The sequence below is a fragment of the Macaca fascicularis genome, chromosome 10, assembly GCF_037993035.2.
Source record: "Macaca fascicularis isolate 582-1 chromosome 10, T2T-MFA8v1.1".
NCBI lineage: Eukaryota > Metazoa > Chordata > Mammalia > Primates > Cercopithecidae > Macaca > Macaca fascicularis.
The window spans coordinates 113,277,084-113,304,137 of NC_088384.1; the positions used below are offsets into that span (position 1 = coordinate 113,277,084).

Consider the following 27,054-nt stretch of genomic DNA (forward strand, 5'->3'; position numbering starts at 1 on the left):
CATGTGAGCCCCAGGTGAGGAAACCAGCACTATGGGAATCACTGAGGCACGGCCATGGCTAAGACGGTGAGTGCTGGAATCTAAGAGCCTGGGTTCGAGTCCCACCTCTGCCACTTTGCAGCTGTGTGCTCTCGGGCAAGCTACTTCCCACCTCTGAGCCAGGCTCTGCAGCTGTAAAATGGGGATGATATGTCTTCATAGGAAACTTTGCAAGGCGTGAAACAAAGCTGAAATGTCCAGCACAGTCATAAACCGTAAGCACCACGCAACGAGAAGCCTCAACCACAGGGTGGAGACGTGCTCTGGAACGTGACCATGGCTCTCTGCCCAAACACACTCATGGGGGCTAACGGCAGGGCAAAACCCACCCAGAGTCTTGCTACCAAGTCATGAATCTGCACATCACAAGTTGCCGCCACCCCAGCATCCCCAGGAAAGGACTGGGCAAGGAGCCCTGGCCCACTGCCCAAGGGCTGTCCTGTGAGGGGGCTGCAGCATTCCTCCTACCACATCCAGCCCCATCTACCTTCTCAGGTTCAGGGACCAAAATCATCAGGGCGTCCCCAGGGAGCTTGTCAGAAAGGCAGAAACTCAGGGCCCCCATCCCAGGTCTGGTTGAGGGTAAGAGCCTCTGCCTAGGCTGAACGTACCCAGGAAGCTGAGCCCAGGCCTCCTCTGCCAATCCATCCTGTGCGGTGGGGACAGGCAGGGGGCAGCTCCCTCTTCCTCAGAGTGACTCAGACTGCAGCTGATCCAAATCTTGGCCCTGGAGACCACACTGAGGTCACCCTCCTGGCAGCCGAAGTTGCTGAGATGAACCAGAGGACATTTTCATCCAGCTGCCGACATCATCTCGACCTTGGTGGCAGCTGACTCCCTTGGAGCAGATTCTGCTGCCCTGACTGGCCTTGGCCTCCCAGGGAGGTTCTCATAGGCCAGCTCCCAAAGCAGAGTGTGTCGCTTACATGTGGGGCAGTGCTGCGGAGCAGGGCAAGCCTGGGACATGCTCAGGGAGAGACGGGGAAGGCTGGGATGGAAGATGCCAGGTCCCAGTTCCACAGTAGAAATAGGGCAAACAGCATGACCCCTACCCCAAACATCCTCACCTTCACCTGGAACCAAAGTCTGCACCAACGGGGAGAGTAGCAAGTCCAGCTCCTGGAATTCAGGCCCCAGCTGGCCTGGCCTCAGGCCTGGGGTTCAGAAAATGAGGATAAGACTCCGATCCTTTAGCAGCCCCCTCTCGCCCCGGCGAGGCCTCTGGAGCCAAGGCCACTGTCCCCAGACCTGCCTCTTAGCCCCCACTCGCTCCACAGCCCGCCAAGGGCGGATCCAACTTGTCTTTCCAGCTGTCTGGGGCCGCGCTTTAAACAGAGCCACAGGGCTGTGGAAGGCCTCCAGCTCAGCTCATTATCGGAATTTAATCTGGATTCCGAGAGATCAAGAGGACTCAGTGGAAAGTGACTCCCACAAGGGGAGAGACGCTGAGGCCGACCCAAAGCCAGCTAATCCCCGGCACCCCCGGGGCTTTCCTGGAGCTCAGGCACAACTTGTCAGATGTCCCAGCCCTGCACAGCTGGACGGCTGGCGGCACAGAGACCGAGGCAGCCACACGGCGGGGGCAGCAGGGCAGGGTCTGGGCTCCCCTGGGCTGAGATCTGCAGGAGGCCTTCAGCTGGAAGAAGCCGTGCGGGCCCAGGTTGGGGACACGCAAAGAATAGCCCCATCTCTGAACAGGCGAGCTGGCAGAAGCGTACGGGATTCAAAGAGCATTTTCCAGCTCAGGGCTTTGTTCCCACTGGGAGACTGCAGAATTAGGGGAACTGGCTCAGTGGACATACACAGGAAGGCAGTGCCACAGCCACCACCCAGGGCTCTTATCTTCCCAGGGAGGTCTTGCTCCACTTCCTGCCATGATGACGATGATACTAACGCAGGTGACCATTTATTGAGCACTTCCTGTGTGTGAGACACTGTTGTAAGTATGTCACCCCCTTCCATCCACAGCACAACTCTGGAAGGGAGATCCAGTTATTATCCCCATTTTACAAAGGAAAAAACTGAGGCTGTGAGAGGTGACTCTTTCCCAAGGTCACACGGGCACCTGGTGGCAGGATTTGAATCCATGCTCTCAATAGCTGGGAACTACATAATAGGGGTATCTTGGTTCTAGATTCAAAAACAAAACCACCTGTCCAAAAAAATGAATAAATAATATTTTTTTTAATTTAACCATTTAACGTCTGAAGAATGGAGGCTTTGCTGCAGGAGGCACAGGAAGAACATGTAGAAACCTAAAGAAAGCAGCTCGGTCTTTCCCTCCACTGCTTCTCACCCTGCTCCCTTCCCTGCTCAATGCTCCCACCTGCCATGTCCTCTCCTCTGCTGGAACGTGAGCTTCCAGAGGGCAGGGACTCATGTCTAGTTCGTTCTGGTCGATGCCCTCAGGCATGGCATGCAGCAGGTACCTGTGCTGAGCGGGGACTCAGCCACCCAGCAGCCCAGAAGCCCCCAGGAGCAGGACCCCAGCACCAGAATGGGCATCCCCAGCCCAAGTTGCTTGTTGCCAGCAGCCTGGCAGGGAGGACGCCTGGAACGCCCATCCCTGCTCCAAACACACTGCTCAGGCCTGCTGCCCAACCCTGCAGCCCTCAGGATCCACCCCGTGGATCTCAGGCAAGACAGCAGAGACACCTCAGACCATGATGGGACCAGGTACCCATGAAGCCAGCAGGAAGGACCAAGAGCTGCCAGAGCTGAGTGGAGAATCCAGATAACAGCCTGGACGCAGAGGCTGTGGTTTCACCCTAAGAAAGAAGCTCCCTGGCTGCTGGGAGTAGATGCCGATGTCACCTCCCAGGAGAGCTGCTCAGCAGTGTCTACCAAAGCCACCCACGTGTGGGCTCTCTGACCCCACAATTCTACCTCTAGAACTTTATCGGACTGATAGACATGAACAGGTGTGTCAGCGAGGGTACCTGCCCTGCGGCACCATCCATCATAGAACAGAGGGGCCAGCGTGCACACATGAAAGACAGCACACCCCACGCTGTGGAACAGTGAGGTGACTCAGAGGACGAGGGCACCCTGCGTGACCCACTGGAAAGGGCTGCCAAGGTTCATCATCCAACGATGAAAGCCAGGGGCAGGAGTGAATGTACTGTGGGGTGCCACAGGTGAAAACAGCAACACAGATCCCTTCGCTGATTTCAGGAGACTCAAGTAACTGGCAGCAGGAGCTGCCTCAGCAGGAGCTGGGAGCCTTCATTTTCACTGTGGTTCCTTCTCTTTCCTTTTGATTTTATACCATGACCATGTCTTGCTTACTCAAAAACCCTTTTTTTTTTTTTTTTTTTTTTTTTTTTTTTTTTTTTTGAGACAGAGTCTCGCTCTGTTACCCAGGCTGGAGTGCAGTGGCACCATCTCGGCTCACTGCAACCTTCTCCTCCTGGGTTCAAGCAATTCTCCTACCTCAGCCTCCCAAGTAGCTGGGATTACAGGCACGTGCCACTATACCTGGCTAATTTTTATATTTTTAGTAGAGACGGGGTTTCACCATCTCTACTGGGGTTGGCCAGGCTGGTCTTGAACTCCTGACCTCAAATGATCCACCCACCTTGGCCTTCCAAAGTGCTGGGATTACAGGCGTGAGCTACCACACCCAGCCTAAAAACAAATTTTTGAAAGAAATATCGTTCATAAGCGTGGGCTCCAGCTTTGCAAACCTGGGCTCATGTCCTAACGTGGCCACGTTCTCTCTGGGTGGCCTCATTCTTTGGCTTCGGGCCACTTTAGTTCTCCCCGTTTTACAGATGAGCCACCACTTCTGAAGGCTACTGTGAATGTGAAACAAGATATCTCAAGTGCAACACACTGGAAACGCTCAAGACAGTTTTGTTTTCTTGGTACTTAGATGACCATCCCCCCGCCCCCGCCAAATAGCAGTGCTTGGCAAATGTGGCTGTGATGGTTCTTCTGTCCCTGTCTATGGTAACAAGTCCCCTTTCTAGCTGAAGATGCTAGGCCTGCACATCACAAGGAGGTGCCCACAACACCTTTCTTCCATTAATTTCCCTGCCCAGTGTGGACGGTAGACGTCTGACAGCCTGAGGGGTCCAGTAACCCAGCCACTAAGTAATAGGACCTTGGTCATTTCCGCCTCCGGACTGTCTGAATAGAATGCACCTGCTAAATGTCCCAGCCCTTTTTCTTAGCCTCCTTACCTCTCACAAGACCTTTAAATTAATGCATCTCGATAAATTAAAGACTTTCAACACACACGTTTGGTTTCTGAGCTAGTGATTCTTGGAAGCTAAGAGTTCTCTGTTTATTTTTGGTTTGGGCTTTTTTCTTCCCCTAACATTTTATTTTAGATGGCCACCTTAATTGGTTGCCTGACATTGTGCGCTGGGTTTCAGAGTAAGGAATGGGAGAGAGGTAGCCCTTCAAAAATGTTTCTTCCCCTTCCCCTTTTCTTCTATGTCCCTTAGCACCCAGACAGATCCAGACTGCCTATATATACCCATATGGCACCATGCATCCTCGGGCTCCCTGGCCTTCTACTATTCCTGAATTCGTTGTTGGTCATGGTTTTAAGAAAGTGACATACACCATACACCTTCTTTAGAAGGGATAATCTGGTACAGGACCTGGAACGTGGCTGCACCAATCTGTCCCATCCTCTGGCCATCACCCCCTTTTTCCTCTGCCCCCAGAGGAAACTCAGCACCTCTCCCAGATACTCATACAGCACCCACCTGCCCAAGTGCTCCTGGAGCACCTGATAAACGCTGATCCGGAACGTCTCATTGTCGAAGCGTTCCCGGATGTAGTCCTTGTAGATCCGGAATTCGGCTGCTGTGACAGCTTCCCCTTCTGGGATCTTGGAAAGATCAAACCGGAACTCTCGATGGTGGTAGCGTGGGTGGAAGAATTCCTTGTCATGTTCCACTGGAAGAGGAAGAGAACACACACCAACACCGACAGCTTATTAGTGTCTGGGTTTCACTCTCAGGCTCTGAGTTCAAGCATCTTGCCTAAGCTAGATGGAGGCATTCCTGTTGCCAGTGACCCCAGTGACAACTGCTCCTTCTGCACTGACACACTGCAGACTGGAGGGTCACGGGCTCAGACCCCACGGCCCCCATGGTCATCCTGAACGACAAGAGCATGATTTTGCGTCCAACCTGCTGGGAAAAGTAGAGCACTAACCACAGCCATCCAAGAGGTCCTGGCCAGACTCAGGTCCCAGGGGCTCAGGCCTGGGTTGGAATCTGGCCTTAGCTGATAACCAATAGAGTGGCCCTAGATAAGGTAACAAAAAACCTCTATGGAACCCAATTTCATCATCTAAAAAATGGGGATCATAATCCTCCTTCATGGGTTGTGGTCTGGGTTGAATGATCTCATTAACACAAATAGTTTAACATCTGCTAGGGCTGGGTAACTGTTAGCTATTGTTGGTAAGCAGAAACCTTACTGTGCCTACTACGGGACATCTCTAGGACCAGGGGTTCTCAGCCCTGAATGCACATGAAAATCATTGTGGAAACTTTTAGAAAATATCGATGTCCTGGCCCAGGTGTGGGCTGGTAAACATTTAACAACCGGCTCTCTGGGACCTGATCTGAAGCGCCTGCTGACTCCACAGTGTAAATACCACCGTCTTGGCAGATTCCAAGATACCAATGTGAGGTTGCTGGACATGGATGGGAAGAGAAGCACACAGCGGGCTCCAGCACACAGCTACTCCTACCCCCTCCTGAACCAAGGGAATCAATATCTTTTTAAAGCACCCCCAGATATTTCTAATGAGGTGCCAAGGTTTACAGCCACAGCAGTAGACTAACAGCAGTAAAAGAAGTGAATGGCAGAGTGGGGGTGGGGGTTGAAAATGACTTCAAGACAAAATAAGGCAAAAGACCTCCACCCTTCTGCCTTCTCCTGGCAGCAATATTAGACTAAGATGTCATTTCCATTTCATGAATGATAAGCACCAGGATGAACGCCCAGGAATGGTGTTTCTGGGTTGAGAGCTGTGGCTCCTGTGGATCATGCCCCCTCTGGACCAACACAGAGCAGGAATGACACTGGGAGCCACAGAGTGCTGGAAGGGACAGGATGACCACACTCGGGCCAGTGGGCAGAACCTCCAGACACCTTTCATCTGCTGAAAAATACAAGCCCATCTCCACTTCCTGTCTGGGGGTGGGGAACTGGAGAGAGAAGGAGAAAGAGCAGAACCAGTTTGGCCACCAGATTGGTCAGAAGAAAGGAGAAATACGATCAGCAAGCTCCAGCTCTCAGGCTGGGTTATGGCTGCCTGGTTCCCGGTGGGACAGCAGGATGGGAACACCAATGAGGAAGAAGTTCACAGCACTGGCAGCCCCAAGACCCCGGCTGCACTGCTCCATTAAAAATAATCTCGTTTAAACCTTAACAATAGTCCAAAAAGAGAGCAGGGTGAGAGCAGGGAGCGTGGGGGAATGATCCACTCAGGCTGTTTCCATCAGGAAGAAGGGGCAGATGAAGTCCCTGAGGCTGGGGGCTCTGGCTGGGCACAGCAGCATCCCTGTCTTTGGAGACACCTCAGGAAGACGACCTTTGAACCACAGGTGCTAGAATCCTGGGCCATATATGGAGAGCTGGCAGGAGGGAAGGACTCTCCAGAAACTGTTCCAGGCTTCCTCCAGATGACAGTTCTCCTTGTCACAACACGCCCCTCATGCCCACAAGGAACCCTTCTCTCCTGACTAATCTATGGGACAGGCCATGACTCCACAGTGTAAACACTGCCATCCTGGCAGATTTCAAGCTACCAACGTGAGGTAGATATTTCTAATGAGGTACCAAGGTTTACAGTCACAGCAGTAGACTAACAGCAGTAAAAGAAGTGAATGGCAGAGTGGGGGTGGGGGTTGAAAGAGAGAAGGCGGCCATGGGGATGTCACCAATCCCCCCCTTTGATTTACAGAGAAGGCAGGAGTCTCTGTAAAGGGCAACCACTTGGAAACCAAGTGAGCCTCCGGAGGTGACCCCAGGTGGGAAGGCAGGGCAAAGGGTCTGACTATGTACCGTGGGACTGCCCAGGGGCAGTCCTCTGTCACCTTTCCAGTTCAGTCGACCCTCATGCCAGCCCTAAAAGGTGAGCAGCCCGAGGAGGTGAGTACAATCCCACATAGGTAGGTGGAGCATGCAGCTGAGACCCAGGAGGTGTCCAGTGACCTCCCCAGGGTCAAAGACCTGGGATTCAAGCCCAGGTCCTGCCCAAACCAGAGGCCTGAACCACCATGCATCTCTGTGGCTGCATGAACAGCTCAGCAAGGGGCGTTCCTTTGCTTGCTTGCTAGAACTGTTTAACTGCACTGCTGCATACATGTAGCGTGTGTGTAAACCAAAGTAAACCCAGTCATGGAGAATCCTCTGGGTCAAGAGACAGAACACCCATTTCCCTTCCTGGACTTCTCAAACTATAGGTTAGTTTCGCCTGGTTTTGAACAGTCCCTGCAGGGCCTCATACGCTATACTCTCTTTTGTATCTAGCTTCTTTCATTTAGCAGTGCTGGTGTAATTCATCCACGTCACCGTGCATGCTCGTTCATCCTCACTGTCGTATGATAGGCCATCGTTGTATTAGACCACAATTCATGTATCCATTCTACAGTTCATAGGCATTCAGGGAGTTTCCAAATTGGGGCTCTGAAAGCAGTGCTGCTATGAACATCATAGGGCATGTGTTTGATGCCTAGAAGTGGAATTGTGTATGTACAGCTTTAGTTACCCTGGAAGCTGTTCTCCCAAAGCATTGCATCTAAGAGGTTTTGAAGAGTGTGCTAGGAAAGAGGTGGAAGAGGCCAGGTCTGTCCATGAAGGAGGTGACACAGTCTTGGGACAACTCATGGCTTCTCAAGTGCTTTTCTCCAGGGGACCAGGAGAGGTGAAGCACAGATGAAATCTTGTTCCAACCATCTCTGTTCTCCACCGGAGCACGGCCAGGCCTCCAAAGGCCAGGAGGAGACTTTGAGGTGTGCCGTGATTCAACTTTCAGCAGAGAGGGTTGCTCCTGCAATCATGCACAGGAGCAAAGTGCAATGCCTTGAACACAGTGGGTCCCCAGCAAACCTCAGTTCCCTGCTCCCAGCGCTGGATGAACCCAGCTTCAGAACAGCCCCACTGGGAGATACACAATCCGACTGAGCAGAGAAAGGGGCTGGGGAACATCCGCTTCACAACTGAGGACGGCTGAAGAGCCCAGAAGTACAAAGCGCATGTTTCCTGAGTGCTTACTCTGTGAGCCCCACACTGAGCACTCTTTGCCAGCATCTGATGGAACCCCACGAGGCAGGATTGATCCCCATTTTACAGATGAAGAAACTGAGGCTCAGGGAGGCCAGGTAACTTTCAGAGGTCACAAGCCAGGTGAGCGGCTGAACTCCAAAGCTCACCCTCTTGACCTTTACTCTCTAGAGCCAGGTGGCCTGAGTTTGATCTTGGCTGTGCCACTTACCAGCTGTGTGACCTTCCCCAAGCTACTTAATCCCTGTGTGTTCCCCTCTCCCTAGAGATAGTAACAATGGCCCTTTCTCATGGAGTTGTTGGGAAGATCACAGAAGCCATTTGCTCACAGGAGAAAGCCACAGGTGAGCCATTTGAGTCTGCCATTGTTACAGGTCCTCCAAAACAATGAGCCAGAAGAATGACAATCAATGCAGAAGAAGCAACGTGTGCTGTGGGCATTTACACAGTGCACTTATGATTACATTTGAAAATAAAAAGTGCAATAGACCGAACAATAAAGATATGTTTGAATAAGCATGACATAAATACAGGTACAATCATTAGAGTCATGCCCAATGAAGAAAGAAAACACTGATACATAATCACAAACACAAGGTTTGTTGCAACAGCTGCAGGTACAACTGTTTTTAATATGTAAGATAAACTGTATCTTAACTGTTAAGGTATCGGGGTTACAAGGTTTCTCTTCTAAAAAGCAACTCAGGGATAAAGTGAGGAACTATATTTCTTGCAAACATTTGTGGGCTCCTTGGTATGGCTTTCTGAGAGGATTTCCTTCATTAATTAATTGGAGACTATGAGAAGCAGGAGCCACAATATTACTCTATTCTCCCTGAAACCCACATTGTCACATGTTCTGAAAATAATTTTGTACCCTTTATCAAAGAAAGAACAGTCATGAAGTACACACACACACACACACACACACACACACACATACACACACACACAAATAAGCAGTGGATAATTCAAAGTCCAAACCAAATTCCAAATCTCATCTTTCCAAGGTTTTCCTTTTCTATGGAAGCCACTCTACAGCATGGAATCTGCACCATTTCAACTCAAGTCTCAAGACGATTGAATTGTTACCACTAAAATAGGTAGAAGCTTGCATGTATTTTTCAGGTGAAAATATGTCTTTATACTTTCTTCTCAAGTTACTGTATATAGTTGATTACCCAGGACTTGAGTTTTAAACTAAATGTCTAGAGTTGACATCTCCCCATGCCCACAGGGAAAAGCTTCCTTAGGAAGCCAAGAGCCTAGGATTCCAGCTTTTCCTCCCTCTACCTCGTTACATCCCAGCACCCCAAGAGCTGAGAGAGCTCACAGGCATTAACAAAGGACTTTCATCTTCAAAAAATTAAAAGAGCCTAAATCCCCAAGACCAAAAGATAAGTCCAAAGAAAATGGGTTCCAGAAAACACCATCCTGACAGAAAGCAGCCCCGTCGCTGTCCCAAAGACAAGACCGACAAGACCAGTGTCTTTCTTTTACAAAAACCCGAAATAGCCCCAGAACAGACCCCAAGAGGGGAAATTCTGGGCTGGAGGGTGTCAATAATGGGTTAGAGGCAGGTAGGAACAAGAAGCTGCCCACTTGGGCGCCCCCCCACCACCACGTGATCCTTTGCCATGTCAGGGAAGACTTAGGTCCCAGATAGGAGTCACACCTGCCCCGAGCATCACTCAGGAGTACCTTGCCTCTCCCTAACATCTGGGGTTCTTCCTCCCACCTACAGTTATGAGAAATATTCAGGCAAACCCCTAAGTTATAGTTGTCTGATACAAAGGGAGGGCCACAACCAAAGAAACTGGCAACCCACTGTGTAGACTTGCAAAGGGCAGCTCATGCTTAAACAGAACCTGCAGTATTCAGAGTCGTGCTTTATGGGACAGTATTTAACACCCTAAAAATTAGGGGTATGAACCCAAATATATGCATATGTACAGCTGTACATCATAATACACAAAACTAAAATGAACACAATAAATGGTTACCGACACAAGAAAACAGTACAGAAGATATATTTCTCCTGTTGCCTGGGGGTCACTTTGTGCTGGGCATAGCTCACCAGGATGAGCAAAGTTGGGGCATGGTTCACTGCGATGCACAGGTGATAAGGAGCCTTGCCCATGTCCCCCCACCCCCACTCCCCATCCCTCGTGTGTCTGTCTCTCTTGGAGAATCCATCATCACTGTCCCGGTTGAGCCATGGGACTCCAAGGGAGCCACCATCTTGTTCCATGACCCTCTTCTCCCCAGTTGAGGGACAGGAGGAAGCCAGTCTTAACCTTGGCCACACATAGGCCTTCTTTTTATTGGAACCTGGTATGAAAGAGCCCCTGTTCACTCTCCCTGCCTTGATTTCTAAGGATGTAATCCAGTGCGCTGGGAAGCCCCTTGCCAGCACCCTGCAGGGATGCCTGGTCTGTGAGAAAGAAGCTTCCAAGTACAGAGGACTGAGGCTGGAATTGAGGAGAGAGACCTGCTGGGTTGATCCCCTGGTCTGGTAGTCTCTGCCCTTCCTGAAGTTTGGGTTTCAGCTCTTCCAATCTACGAGTTATGTTGAAATCCTTCAAAGAAGTCCCCTTTAAGCTAACTCTAGTCAGGCTGCTGCCTGACTGCAACCAAGGCAGTTCTGAGCAAAACACACACAAGCCCAATTGTATATACACCCAGAAGTGGAAACGGATGGGCAGGAAACACTCCCAGGTAGCTGTGTTCTCTCCAGATGACCATTCACCATGAAAACTGCTTTCTTCAGACTTGGATCATTCCCAAATGTAAGGCATCCCCCTTGACTGAGCTCTGTAAGAACAGGACCCATGACTGTCTCAGCTCTGGATCCCATGCCCTGCACAGCCTGATGCTTAGCAGGGTCTCATAAATCTTCCACACTGAACACATTCCTCTTCACGCAATTCCTTTCTAGTTTAAGTAAACTACTTTGTTGATAACGTACACACAGTAAGGCACACAGACAAGCGTTCAGGAAGTGTGATGAATTTCCACAACGTGAATACACGTAGAGCAGGACACAAAACATTTATTACCAGCTCTGAAGTTTTCCCGATAGGGGCCCCTCCCAAACACCAGTCCCTGCTCCCCTAAGGCTGACTGCCTTCCTAATACCCAAAACCGCAGACTGGCTCTGCCTCCATGACACCTGACTATGGAATCACAAATGTGTTCTCTTCTGCGTCTGCAGCTTTCGACAGCCTCACTCATGTGGTTCTGTGTACCAGTGGTCCCTGCATTCCCACTGCTGTCTAGAACCCTGTCTTATGAATAGGACACAACTCATTTTTTTATAGTCATTTGGGGAGTTTCCAGTTGGAGACAAACCGTGCTGCAATGCATACTCCTGTGCATGGTTTCTGGTGAACACGTGTCCACTGGGTAAATGTCTCGAAGCAGGACTTCTGGGTCAGAGGGTGGGCACGTTCAGCTTTAGTTCCACATCTGACTGTTTCCATGGCAACAATTTTGGGGAAACAGGGTATGAGGCCAAAGGAGACATAGTCCCTAAAGAGATCGTTCATTTTCGCTGATGTTGGCAAATCCCAGTGCCTGTGTTTAGGTATGAGGAAGGTGGGAGGCAGCTCTGCAGGTGGTGGTTCTTCCCAAGAGAGGTGCTGAATGGACTCTTAAGGAAGAACGGAGGCCCACTAGCCCCAGAGGACAAGGAAGCGCACTGCAGGCAGAGGGAACAGCGTGACCGAGGGCCCAAGAGACAAGAATTGCTGAGAATAACAAGAAAAAAGCAACAAATTCCTCATTGGGAAAATGCCTGAATGTCAAGCTAAGGGGTTGATCTTTGATGTCATCAACCATGATGGCTTCCTCCCTTGTTAGACACAAAGCAGTGCCCTGACCAGATCTATTTTAGATAGAGGACTGGTGACCCTGTGGAAAGTGGATTGGTTATAGGGAGTAAGGACAGAGGCAGGGAGCTCAGAGGAGGCTCTGGATCAGAGATGATGCATACCCAGTACATGCGCCCTGCTCCTGCCTCCTGGCACCTGAGGCAGGCATCACTAAACAATCGCAACACTCTTCTTAATTCTGGCACCCAGGCAGCCACTATCAATCCTGACTGGCTCAAGAGAAAAGATGTTAGCATTTTCCGTCCCTTATCAGGACGCCAGAAGTGTAATGGACCAGAAGTGCTTCTCTAGGGGAAGGGACAAGACAATGGATCAAAAGCAAGCATATGAAGAGGGGGAACTAGAGGATGCTGCCCACTGCTGGCCTGGAATGCCAGGAGGGCGATAACACCATCAGTAGATGTCAGTGCAGGAGAGACTGCTCAGGTGAAGTGGTAGGGAAGAAAACACGTGTGGCTGCAGACAGGTGAAACTTGAGATGACCTGCAGAAAATTCAACTGGACAGTTGAAAAAAGAGGTTTAGATAACCCTGGAAAGAATGCTCAAGCTCGGAGTTGTTGAATTGGGTTTATGGATAAAGTTATGCAGGAAAAATGCATTTATGATGAGAAAGACCAGCATGGCCTTGAAGCAATATTTTGGGACTGCCTGGGAGAGGGAGAACCATGCCACCAGAAGGACTTGGTCCAAAGGAAGGGCAGGACCAGAGGACAGGCAGGGCAAGACGGCCCAACAGTGGCCAGATTCAGAGAAAGGGGGCAGGGAGATTCCTCTTCCAGTGACCATTCACTGGATTTGGTCACTGGCTGCTCAGAGACCTCAGGAAGCAGCACTCATGGGGACAGCCATGCAGAAAAAAAACACCTGACGAGCAAGACTGTGGCCAGTTGCATATGAAAGATATTTGTATCCATGAAAAGGGAAACCATCAGCCCAGGCAAAGCCGCCTTCATTTCCTCCTGAAGCCGCTCTCCCAGCCAGGGCTGGAAAGAGTTGATAAATGGATAGTAAATAATCACCCAGCAGCTCCTTCCAAAACTTTATGGTCTTCAGAAAAAAAATCGGTTAACCTTCCAGACTATGCGGTCTTCTCACTGCCCCCAAAGATGCTGCTAAACTATGAGGCAGGAACAAATATTTTATGAGCGAAGGGATGCTTTCCAGGCAAAAACCACAAGTCCAGCATTAAGAGTTCCTCACTCAGAGTCTGGTTTCTGTGAGCACAGACTAGTCCTAAGTGTTCTTCAGCTCCAGTTAGGGGCTGGGGACAGACACCTGCACCCCGCTTTAATGAGGATGAGGCTCAAGGAACTAAAAGAACTTATCAAAGTCTACATTATAACCAGAAGTTAGAACTGGGTTTTCACGGACCCGAGGACTGCTTAGGGCCCCATATCCCGGCACTTCCCGGGTGCCCATTTAACTCTGAAACTACCAACCCTGGCTCGCTCTTTTCCTGGAGGGCTATAGCTCATCTGGAAGGTTCTGGCACACACCAGAACTCACTGGAGCTAACTTATCCCGGCTGCTGTTAGAAGGCAGTGTACGGCCCGCAATTTCAGGGATGTGAAATTTGATGATGACCATTCATTCATTCAAAGATTTCCATGGCAAGATTAAGGAGCCTGAAAAAGCCGCCAGAGGCATGCAATAACTCCACTACTCTAACAGGAAAATGTTCTCTTAATAACACGAACAGCCTGAGGAGGCCACACTGACATACGCAGCTTTTGGGAGAAGGGAGGAGAATGCCCTATGCCCAGAGAAACAGAACATCGCCTAGAAGTCGACAATGATACGCATTGTCCAGATAACACCTCCACTGTACTCATTCAACAAGGACTGTCTGGCTACCCCAGCAAGGACCTGAGAGCCCTCAGCTGTACTGTAGCAGAGCAGTTCGTAGAAGCTCACCTAGATTGCAGCTCTGACAACCTATGGAACCCCTAAGCCAGGTAAACAGTCACCATTTTTTTAAATTTTATTTTTAATTGTGGCAAAATACACAGGATATACAACTTAATATTCTAACCACTTTTATGCGTACAGTTCAGTCATTTTAAACACAAGGGATGCCATTCTTGCACATCCAGTCTCCAGGACTCTTTTCATCTTGCAATGCCGAAACTCCGTCCCCATTAAACACTAACTCCCCTTTCTTCCTCCCTCCTCCAGCCCCAGGCAACCACCCTTCTACTTTCTGTCTCTATGAATCTGACTGCTTTGGGCAACACCTATAAATGGAATCACACGGTATGTGTCCTTTTGTGACAGGCTTATTTCACTTAACAAAATGTCTTCAAGTTTCGTCTGTGCTGTAGCCTGTCAGAATGACCTTCCTTTGTAAGACTGAATAATATTCCACTGTATGGATGGGCCACGTTTTGTTTATTCATCCCTGAATGGTGGGCTTCCATGTTTTTGCAATTGTGAGGAACGCTGCTGTGACTACGGGTGTGCAGATATCTCTTGGAGACCCTGCTTTCAAATCTTTTGGGGATATACCCAGAAGTGAAATTGACGGGCCACGTCGTAGTTCTATTTTCATTATTTTGGAGGAAGCACCATACTGTTTTCCATAGTGGCTACAGCATTTTACCTTCCCGCCAGCAGTTGGGAAGAGTTCCAATTTCTCCAGATGTCCACCACCACTTGTGATTTTCTGTTCTGTTTTGTTTCATTTGATGGTGACTGTATTAGTCCGTTTTCATGCTGCTGACAAAGACATACCCGAGACCAGGAAAAAAAATTAAAAAGAGGTTTAATTGGACTTACAGTTCCACATGGCTGGGGAGGCCTCAGAATCATGGTGGGAGGCAAAAGGCACTTCTTACATGGCAGCAGCAAGAGAAAATGGGTAAGAAGCAAAGCTGAAACCCCTGATAAACCCATCAGATCTTGTGAGATTTATTCACTATCGTGAGAATAGCATGGGAAAGACCAACCTCCATGATTCAATTACCTCCCCCTGGGTCCCTCCCACAACACATGGGAATTCTGGGAGATACTATTCAAGCTGAGATTTGGTGGAGACACAGCCAAACCCATTTCACCCCTGGCCCCTTCAACTCTCATATCCTCACATTTCAAAGCCACCTATGCCTTCCCAATAGTTCCCCAAAGTCTTAACTCATTTCAGTATTAACTCGAAAGTCCACAGTCCAAAGTCTCATCTGAGACAAGGCAAGTCCCTTCTGCCTATGAGCCTATAAAACCAAAAGCAAGCTAGTTACTTCCTAGATACAATGAAGGTACAGGTATCGGGTAAATACGGCCATTCCAAACGGGAGAAATTGGCCAAAACAATGGGGTTACAGGGCCCATGCAAGTTTGAAATCCAGAAGGGCAGTCAAACTTTAAAGCTCCAAAATGATCTCCTTGGACTCCAGGTCTCACGTCCAGGTCACGCTAACTCAAGAGGTGGCTTCTCACGGTCTTAGGCAGCTCTGTCCCTGTGGCTTTGCAGGGTATAGCCTCCCTCCCAGCTGCTGCTTTCATGGGCTGGTGTCGAATGTTGAGTGACTGTGGCTTTTCCAGGCACACAGTTCAAGCTGTTGGTGGATCTACCATTCTGGGGTATGGAGGACGGTGGCCCTCTTCTCACAGTTCCATTAGGCTGTACCCCACTAGGGACTCTGTGTGGGGGTTCTGACTCCACATTTCCTTTCCCCACTGCCCTAGCAGAGGTTCTCCATGAGGGCCCCACTCCTGCAGCAAACTTTTGCCTGGGCATCCAGGCATTCCCATACATTTTCTGAAATTCTAGGTACAGATTCCCAAACCTCAGTTCTTGACTTCTGGGCACCCACAGGCTCAATACCATGTGGAAGCTGCCAAGCTTTACCCTCTGAAGCCACAGTCCAAGCTGTACATTGACCCCTTTCAGCCATGGCTTAAGTGGCTGGGACACAGGGCACCAAGTCCCTAGGGTGCACACAGCAGGGGGACCCAGGGCCTGGCCCATGAAACCACTTTTTCCTCCTAGGCCTCCAGGCCTGTGATGGGAGGGGCTGCCATGAAGGTCTCTGACATGGCCTGGAGACATTCTCCCCATGGTCTTGAGGATTAACATTAGGCTCCTGCTACTTACGCAAATTTCTGCAGCCGGCTTGAATTTCTCCCCAGAAAATGGGGTTTTCTTTTCTATCACATAGTCAAGGTGCAAATTTTCTGAACTTTTGTGCTGTTTCCCTTTTAAAACTGAATGCCTTTAACAGCATCCAAGTCACCTCTTGAATGCTTTGCTGCTTAGAAATTTCTTCCACCAGATACCCTAAATCAGCTGTCTCAAGTTCAAAGTTCCACAAATCTCTAGGGTGGGGGCAAAATGCCACCAGTCTCTTTGCTAAAACATAACAAGAGTCACCTTTGCTCCAGTTCCCAACAAGTTCCTCATCACCACCTGAGACCACCTCAGCCTGGATTTTATTGTCCATATCACTATCAGCATTTTGGACAAAGCCATTCAACAAGTCTCTAGGCAATTCCAAACTTTTCCACATTTTCCTGTCTTCTTCTGAGCCCTCCAAACTGTTCCAATCTCTGCCTGTTAGCCAGTTCCAAGTCACTTCCACATTTTCGGGTATCTTCTCAGTAACGCCCCACTCTACTGGTACCAATTTACTGTATTAGTCCATTTTCATGCTGCTGATAAAGATACACCCGAGACTGGGAAGAAAAAGAGGTTTAATTGGACTTACAGTTCCACATGGCTGGGGAGGCCTCAGAATCATGGCGGGAGGTGAAAGGCACTTCTTACATGATAGTGGCAAGAGAAAATGAGAAAGAAGCAAAAGTGGAAACCCCTGATAAAACCATCATATCTTGTGAGACTTATTCAATATCACAAAAACAGCATGGGAAAGACCGGCCCCCATGATTCAATTACCTCCCCCTGGGTCTCTCCCATAACACGTGGGAATTCTGGGAGATAAAATTCAAGTTGAGATTTGGTGGGGACACAGCCAAATCATATCAGGGGCCATTCTGATGGCTGTGAGGTGGGCAGCCAGCATTTTAGAAGCCCTCCCACTGGCCTGGCTGCCACTTCACATGTCCTGTAGATCATCTCATTGAATCTTTATGAAAACCCCACTCAGAGGCAGGGGCACACATCATGCCCACTTTCCAGATGAGGACACTGAGGCTCAGACCGACTCTTGTCCAGGGTCACACAGCTGATCTAAATCCTCAAAGGTCCGTACTCTTCCCCACTCAGCCATACCAACTCTCTTCCTCACACGGGAGCTACCAGCGACCTCTTAGCTGTGGTGATGATTCGACAAGGACACCTCTGAGCTGAACCACGCTCTTGGCACACTTAATGTGCTCGCCACATAAATCTCCAAAGCTAAACTCAAAGTGAAGGCTCTGCATCCGACTCAGCTCCCTCCCAGGCTTGTAAATTTTGCTCCTGCCTAATGCCAATCCTTGAGGGACAGAGGCTGACGGCCTGAAGGTTTTGTAGCATTCACCCATCTCCTCGTCACCCCTCCCCAGGCCCCCAGACTGGGGGGCAGGGCCCTGCCTGGCAGAGGGCACACAGGCAGCATTGTCTCCCCTGTCCCTGAGCTGCTTCACCTCTCGAACTTTCCACCAAATGCTTCAGCTGCCAGCAATACCACCTGGAGTCCTACCCGCCCGGCTCTCCGAGAGGGTCTTTGGAGACACTGCCGCCTTGTTAGGTGCCAAGGGGCTGCGTCCAGAGACATGAGACCCGGAGGCGAGATCACAGGCGGGCCAGGCATCTCCCAGGCCATCCTCTAGTCATGAGCCCTGAGTCTGCAGCCTGCACAGATGTTGGGGTAGGGGCCAGAGGGAATGATTGTACCACAAGATTAAACACTTCAATGTCAACATGTGTGCAGTGTTGCTTGAACAATGTTATCATTGTGAATTGAATGAACCAAAGAGTTTAGGGGATGGGGCAGGGAGAGGGAGAAAAGATGGGTTTAATTATCTCTAGAGCTGAGGCCAGTTCTTTGCCTAAAAAAACCCAGACGCCCATAGAGCTGAAAAGAAAAATGGGCTGCAAGCACATGCCGCTCCTTCTACTACAGACCCAGGCAGCCCCCTGGCCTATGGCTTCCCACCTCCCAGAGGGAGGAACGCAGTCCCCAGGGATTTCTGAGTTCCAGCCCCATCCTCAGCCCATTGAAATTGAGGGAAAAGAATGAAAAGTAGTTACTATCTTCACCTAAACCAGTGGTTCTCACCCAGAGCTGACTTTGTCCTCCCCTCACTCCCATGAAGGCACCTTGGGCAATGTCTGGAGTCATTTTTGGTTGTCATAACTTAGGAGGGCGTGCTCCTGGCATGTAGTGGGTACAGACCAGGGACACTGCTAAACATCTCGCAATGCTCAGCATGGCTCCCCATCCAACCCCAAATGTGACTAGTGCTGAGTTGAGAGTCCTTGACCTGAACAGACAGGCAGAGTTCAAGAGGGTCAAGAAACCTGGGGTTTGGTCTCATCTGAACTGTGAGCTGGCTGGTATAACCCCAGGCTCACTGGGCCTCAGTTTCCTCCCATAACAAAGGAAAGGACTGAATTTCTCTGAAGTCCCTTTTCTGACCTATTAGACTGTACCATGTAAAGCTGCTGATACTTTACCAGTTTTGACCTGTACGCGGTTCACCCTAACACCTCGGGGCAGCTTGGAGGCTCTATCTGTGCTGGCTGGTAAGGCACACTGAGACATGTGGGGCTACTAAGCGCAGGAAATGTGGCCCCCGTGACTGAGATCTGAATGCTTAATTGTATTTCATTGTAATTAATTTAAATCTAAATAGCTGCCAGGCACAGTGGTTCACACCTGTAATCCTAGCACTTTAGGAGGGCAAGGTGGGTGGATCACTTGAGGTCAGGAGTTTGAGACCAGCCTGGCCTGGCCAACATGGTGAAACATCGTCTCTACTAAAAATACAAAAATTAGCCAGGCATGGTGGCACACGCCTGTAATCCCAGATACTTGGGAGGCTGAGGCACAAGAATGACTTGAACCTGGGAGGCGGAGGTTGCAGTGAGCCAAGATGGCACCACTGCACTCCAGCCTGGGCAACAGAGCAAAAATTCCATCTCAAAAAAATAGAATAAAATAAAATCTAAACAGCTGCATGTGGCTCATGGCCTTCCTAGTGGACAGCCAGATCTCAGGTGTCCCCATCACTGCAGAGGTGCTATTGCCCACACTGCTTTGTTGCACCAAGGGCTTGCAGGGGGCCACTGCAAATAGGGGTCCTTGCCTATGTTCTCAGAGATGCAGGAGAAAGTTTTTCTTTAAAACCTTGGGATTGGTGGCTCATGCCTATAATCCCAGCACTTTAGGAGGTCGAGGCAGGTGTATCACTTGAGTCCAGGAGTTCAAGACCAGCCTGGCCAACATGCCGAAAAGCTGTCTCTACTAAAAATACAAAAATTAGCTAGGCGTGGTGGCACATTCCTGTTGTCCCAGATACTCGGGAGCCTGAGGCACAAGAATCGCTTGAACCTGGGAGGCAGAGGTTGCAGTAAGCTGAGATCGTACCACTGTACTCCAGCCTGGGTAACACAGCAAGATTCTGCCTAAAAAATATATAATTAATTTAAGAAATAACGAAATGGCGTTCCCAGTGTGAGAAATTCTGTGGAAGCAGCAGGAATTCAACTCCTGACTTGCGGGTTTGAGGCCTGGCATGCGGGCTGTTCAGGTATGAGGATCCGCACTCTGCTCATGGGGTCACCTGGGGAGCAAACATTCCCCATCAAGCACCTGGCGAGTGGTATCCTGCTGATAACTGTCAGACATGCCAAGTTCAAGACGGCAGAGGCTTTGCTCCAGGCCTGCCCGGGCACCGTGGCCCCTCCCCACAGCTGAGTTGGTCTCACCCCCACCGACACTCTCCCTGGGCCTCCTTCCCTCTCAGCCTCTTTCATTTCCCTCCCATAGCCTAAATACTGGGATTATTTTGGTGAGAGGCCTGCTGACCTGTTTCTCCGCTGTCCTCTCTTCTAGATTTTAACTCCAGGAGAGTAAGAACTGAGCAAAGGAGCAGGACTCAGGTTTCCAGAGCAGAGCTGGGCAACAGGGCGAGTCTCGGCTCTGCCACTTGCTGGGGCGTGTCACTCCTCTTCTGTAAAATGCAGGTGGAGCTAGTAATAGCACTGACTCCACTGGGCTGCCAGTTAAAGCCCGGGAGTACAGTAGACCAGGCACGCTCCGCCTTCAGGATGCCCAGAGTCACATGCGAGCTTATTAAAGCACAGGCCACTCGGCCCTACTCCCAGCATGTCTAAGGTGGGTGGTCTAGGGTGGGCCCAAGAGCATGTCTAACACATGCCCAGGTGATGGTGATAACGCAGGTCTAGAAACCCCACTTTGAGAACCAGAGGAAAGGAGAGTGTCCGTGGAGTGCCTGGCACACGTAATAGTCTTGGAAGCTATTCGCTCTGAATGCTCTGTTGCTTAGCACTGTTCACACACCACCTCCCACACTCACTTGCTGGGCACTCAGCAGCTTCTCTGGAGACTTAGTGAAGTGGGTTTTGAAACTCTCTCCATGAGCAAATCAGGAGGAAGACACCTGCTCCTCAGCCTCACTCAGCCCAGGATGCAGGAGAGAACTGGGGTTGAGCATGGGCCGTGGGGCCTGGAGGTCTGGTTCACACGCAGGCTCTGCCAATCACCAGCAGTGACCCAGGACAAGCTAACCCACCTCCTCTGGAAGGCTCAACTTTTTCTCCCTATAAAACGGGGACGGACAGAGGCCCCCAGTTCTGGGGCTGTTGGGAGAATTCAAGGACATGGAGGCTGGCCACCAGGGAGGGCAGCAGAGACCTGTGCCTTGCCTGCTCCCAGCCAGGCCAGAGCAGGCCCCAGGAGCAGCCAGGTGGGGGAAGTGAAGCTGCCGTCCTCCCTCCTTTCCCCAGGACAGGAGGGGCCTGCTCAGACCTTCCCCCAGAGCAGCCAGAGACGCTTGGGTCAGCTGGGCAGACACAGCTGGTTTAAGGTATTTTAGAGGCAAATCAAATCAAATGAGAATTTATAATCCTTCCTGAGGCCTGGGTTCCATCAACCTAAACTCATTAGGCCCAGGAGATGCAGGTGCAGTGAAGGAAAAGATGGTTCTGCCTTTCCTTCATGCCCAGCCCTTGTCTCCCTTTCAAAATAAGAGTCTTCTTTAAAGCCACACTCTGTCCCTGGACCAGAGTAATCAGCTTCATTTCTGAAAACAGGATGGTGCAGAGACATACAAAAGCCACCCCAGGGGCTGATGGGGGAGATTTGGTGGGAACTGGAAATCTTGGAGAGCCTCACTCATTTCAAGTCCACACTGTAAGAACTCGAACTTAAATTCCTAAGCTAAACTATCAAAACACCCTTAAAATTGCATGGTTGTCCTTTGAACCTATTTCTGGTGTGGGAAGCAGAAGAATATGAGATCAAACCAAAAAACTGGTGTTTTTTTTTTTTTTTTTTTTTTTGTAAATAGAAATAGGGTCTCACTCTGTCACCCTCAGCTGGAGTGCAGTGATGTAATTACAGCTCACTGAAGCCTTGGACTCCTGAGCTCAAGTGATCCTCCCGCCTCAGCCTCCCAAAGTGCTGGAATTACAGGCATGAGGCACCCCACGAGGCCCAGAGAATGGTTTTTAAATGACATTTTGTATTCTATATGAAATGTAATTGGAAGAGTTGCAAACAGACTCCCAAAAGTTCTACTTGGGGTCTTCTTTCCAAATAATTGCTCCTGTGATTCGTGATTTAAAAGTATTATTGTACAATTAAATTTACATAAAGCTTAGAAACAGGCAAGATTAATTTATGCTACTAGAAAACCGGACAATAGTTACCCCTGGGTACAAGTACAAGGGGGTTCTGGTCGATTCTGTTTCTTAATCTACACACTGGTTACCCTGTGTGATTGCTTTGCAAACACTCACAAGTATTCTTGATTTCTATGCTATTCTGCACATGTTACACCTTAATAAGCAGTTTTATTAAAACTCAATTAGCAGTTTTATTCATAAGTGTTGTTAGCTTTACTCACTGCCAGCTCTACTCAACATACACGTCACCATACTAAGAGGCACAATCAATTCAACAGCAGCTCTTTGGGAAAAGATACCAATATCTTAATCAATTTAAAGACATCCTGGTTTTCAGAGACTTTGATAAGCAAATATATGGAGCATTAGGCCTGACACACATAACTGTAAAACCCCCAATGTGGCTTCCTCCTGCCCTCATGTGAGACTCTCCAATTAGCATTGCTGTTGACTGGTCTGCTCCAAACCTATCCTTCAGGCCTGAGAAGCAGTTCAGGATCAAGTGTAAGAGGGAAGGCTCAGGAACTGGATCTCCAAATCCAATGACGCTTAACTGGGTATGTGTTCTTGGGCCAACTACTGCTCTCTGCTCATTTATCTGCTAATAATAGCCCCCACCTGAAATGGCTGTCATGAAAATTAAATAAGTTAATATTAACTAAAGAGGACAGGCTGGGTGCAGTGGCTCATGCCTATAATCCCAGCATTTTGGGAGGCCGAGGTGGGCAGATCACCTGAGGTTGGGAATTTGAGACCAGCCTGGTCAACATGGTGAAACTCCGTCTCTACTAAAATATAAAAATTAAGCCGGGCGTGGTGGCACGTGCCTGTAGTCCCAGCTACTCGGGAGGCTGAGGCAGGAGAATCACTTGAACCCAGGAGGCAGAAGTTGCAGTGAGCCTCAAGATTGTACCACTGCATTCCAGCCTGGGTGAGAGAGCTAGACTCCATCTCAAAAAAAAAAAAAAACCAAAAGAGGACAAAAGCGTGCTTGGCACATAGTAAGCCTTTGACAAATATTCGCTACTGGGATGATTATTACAATGGCTAACATAGCTGCAATCAGACAGTAGCCACACCTCCACACCCCAGCCCAAGCACAAAGGGCCAGAGGCTGACTCCAGCAACTGTGTTGATGTAGCCTGGTCTACCCTCTAGACCCAACTGATTCATGAGTGAACATGTGATTCAAACTGCTTAAGAGCCTCTCCCCAAAAATTGTAGCTGAATGTAGTAGTTCAACCATATGACTAAGAACCCCAATTTCTTCTGTCTTTTTTGCTCTGTCATTGTCTGCATGTTGACTTATCTCACAGTCACAAGATGGCTGCTGTGGCTCCAAGCAACATGTCTTCACAAAACCACATTCGAGGCAAGAAAATGGGGAAGAGAACAGAGACTTCCGTTTGCTCAGCGGCCACTTATTGGAAAGCAAAAGATTTTTCAGAACCACCTCTCAGCTTCTCCCCTAATCATCTCTTCAACCAATAGGCTTAAGGAGGCACCCAGACCTATCACCTCAGTCTCCCATGGGAACAAGCAGAAGGAATATAGGTGCCCAGAACCCTTTACTAGAAAACATTTGATCAGGCTCTCAGTGTAAGCATGAAGTTCCACCATTTCGCCAGGGCAGGCAGGCGTTTCTTTCAAGCAGCTCTCCACTCTTGGCTAACAAACACTGACACAGATTCTTAAAATGCTTTGAGTCTCTTGATCTGTTCATCCTCCACTCAGGGGAAACAGGAGCTGCCTGTCTCACAAGCAGAACTCAAACCAAGCTCCACCCCAGGCTTTGCTTCCTCCCAGGGGACAATAATTCCTGCCCTCCTCGGGTCATTTTCAAGAAATTTTGGGCCGGGCGCGGTGGCTCAAGCCTGTAATCCCAGCACTTTGGGAGGCCAAGACGGGCGGATCACGAGGTCAGGAGATCGAGACCATCCTGGCTAACACAGTGAAACCCCGTCTCTACTAAAAAATACAAAAAACTAGCCGGGCGAGGTGGCGGGCGCCTGTAGTCTCAGCTACTTGGGAGGCTGAGGCAGGAGAATGGCGTGAACCCGGGAGGCAGACCTTGCAGTGAGCTGAGATCCGGCCACTGCACTCCAGCCTAGGTGACAGAGCGAGGCTCCGTTTCCAAAAAAAAAAAAAAGAAATTTTGCCCTTATCTCAGGAGATCAGGAGGGTTATGTTAGTAAAACAAAGCTTGTTTTCAGCAAATAACTGGCTGTTGGCTAGAGTTCTATATAGTCTTCAAAGTTAGAGCTAATGTTGTACCTACTTGTAGGTAGGTATGAGTTTAAAGAATAACTAAAATCTCTCTATGGGCTACAGAGGGTCTGGTTAAATTAATGTCAATGTGCAACCAACTTTTGGATATATTCACAGTGGAACACTATCGTCTGGAGGCTTTGGAAGCTTGCTTAGGGCCTCTATTTATCTGTGCATACAGTGGAGCCACATCACATGTACAAACACCTTTTGTAAATCTAACTGTATACAACACAGGAAATAACAATAAAGAGGGAGAGAGAAACCATTTCAATCATTTGCACGTGGCCACCCAACAACCACTTCCAACCCACTTTTCCCTCCCCTGCCTCTCACTGTGCTGGCTGGACGCCAGCTGTATACCTTCATACCTTCCCTCAAAGCAACAAGACGGGGGCTTACACACAGTTTAGCCCAAGAGACTTAAGGAGAAGTCTTCCAACAAACTTCTAGGAAACCAAGAGGCAGGCAGGCAGGCAAGGAGAGCTCTTTGCACCATTCCCCATCCTCCTGCCTTGAATGTGAGATTATATGAGGATGAACTGGCTGGGGTGGGAGCAGCCATTTTGTAAGCATGAGGTAAGAGCCATGAGGAATTTGAGGATGGTGGTGGGGGGAGGTGGGAAGCTCATGGATGCTTGGATGGTATCACTGAGCTGCCCCCGCAAACGTGAACTCGCCTCCCTGAAGACTTGCTGCTAGGGGAGATAATGACATGTTTTTGTGCTGAAGCCATGCTAGGCAGGTGTTCTGTGAACTGCAGCTGAACAAGTTCTAAGTGAAACACCATTCCTCTCCACGGAAGTAGGTAGTGACCATTAGGATGTGTATCTCTTATAGTATCTGCTGTCCCAGAGGGTGTTATAGGTCCTTAAGTGTTAAGTATAACACCAGGAGGGTCCTTAAGTATAGGACCTGTATTGTACCAAACTTCTTACCTTTTAGTGTTTGAAGGTAAGTATTTTGGTACAATACAGGTCCTACACTCAAGCAGGTTATTTCATCCCATGTGCAATGGAAGAAGCAGCGATCTGCTGCAATACTGGAAGAGAAACCGGGAGAAGGGACTCAGCCATACAGGGACACCGCATAACGAAACAGCTTCCCATGGGAATTCAAGGGTAATTCCCACTCTGCCCAATGTCTGTCCTACCTGCTGTCTTTAGCCTACGCCTGATGCAGGGGTGACTACATCACACTTTTTCAAATTCCCGAGATTCTTTTCAAAATCTATAATAAGAATTGAGTAAAATACATATAATGTTTGAAATGTGAAGGTACTTAGGGAAGTGTATAGTCTTGGATAAGAGGGCTGCATTTGGTCACGAACTTTCAGGCATCTCCAATGAATTGCAGCAGGTAAACAAAAACATCATCAGGCCATTGTCATGTTCCCTAATGACATCAGTCTACTGTCATGTTCACAGATGAGCCTAGAAGAGGCTCTGCAGCGAGACTGGACCCCCAAGGCAGCCAGGAGCAGCCCTGTTTACTGAGAGTTCCCTGTAGGTAAGGACTGAGCCCCTTCCTGCCACGATCTCATTTAATCCCAGTGTCCTGAGCCTTGAGTGGCTCACCATAGAGGGAAACTGAGGCCCAGAGCACTCCGACCCTTTCAGTAACTTGCCTGAGGACACACACCAGTGATCTGGACCCAAAGACAGACAGACTTGCCGTCCCCAAAGCTGGGCGAGTGATTTGTCATTCCTGATCCCATTTTCACATACATAAAAATAAATGTTGAAATCATGCTATTTAATGAACAACTGGCATGGGCAGGTCCTCACTTAAAATGAAGAAATGGGCCAGGTGCAGTAACTCACACCTATAATAACAGGGCTTTGGGAGGCCGTGGCAGGAGGACTGCTTGAGCCCAGGAGTTTGAGACCAGCCTAGGCAACATGGTAAAACCCAATTTCTACTCTCTCTCTCTCTCTCCATATATATATAATACATTTTTATAAATATAAATACATATCTATATTAAATATATATATACATATATATACACACATATATACAAAAAAAAATTCACCAGGCATGGTGATGCACACCTGTAGTTGCGGCTGCTCAGGAGGCTGAGGTGGGAGGGTCACTTGAGCCCAAGTGGTAGAGGCTGCAGTGAGCCAAGATCGTACCACCGCACTCCAGCCTGGATGACAGAACCTGTCACCCTGACTCTGACTCAAAAAAAAAAGGAGAAATTCATTTATCCATATCAAAAAGTGGGGGTAACACAGAAATGCCACCCACTAAGTCTGACATGAATGGTATTCAGATAAATAAAAGAAAAACATACAACTTTACTGTGAAAGTTTTATTTATGTGCTTTTTTTAGAGTAGGCCAGCCCACAGTCAACTGTCTAAACCCAACAGGTTGCCTGTGCCCCCAGCTGGCAAGGGGGGTGCAGATCTGGGTGTCTCCTTAAAACTCTGCACCAATAAACACAGATCTTAATCAGCAGAAGGCAATTTTCTAGTATAACTGGATTCGTCACAATACAGCCAGTTTCCTGTTTTGCCTGTGCCCAGTCGACACCAACAAGCCTCCAATTTCAGCTGGGGTATCATCACAAAGAGAAGGCCAGCTGCCCTGATCCAAGTCCTGTGGAGACACGGCTTGGAGGCCACCGTGCCCACAGCCTGCTCTGGATCCCAGCACAAGCCAGCAGCACATCCCACCACGGTGGGTAACAGAGCAGCTGAGCAGAGGGCACAGGCAGGTCCCGTGCACGATGGATCCTGATCGGCTATGGTGTGGCAAATGACAGCATCGCTGCCTACCACTG

At 49.2% G+C, this 27,054-nt stretch overlaps 1 protein-coding gene across 1 annotated transcript in view; it reads right to left on the minus strand.

Moving 5' to 3' along the window:
* The window catches only part of BMP7 (bone morphogenetic protein 7), a 100,003-nt gene that overhangs the window by 56,941 nt on the left and 16,008 nt on the right, over nucleotides 1-27,054 (minus strand). The window contains exon 2 of the mRNA XM_005569414.4: nucleotides 4,758-4,950. Within this exon, the coding sequence (XP_005569471.1) occupies nucleotides 4,758-4,950 (193 nt within the window). The remainder of the gene's footprint in view (nucleotides 1-4,757; nucleotides 4,951-27,054) is intronic.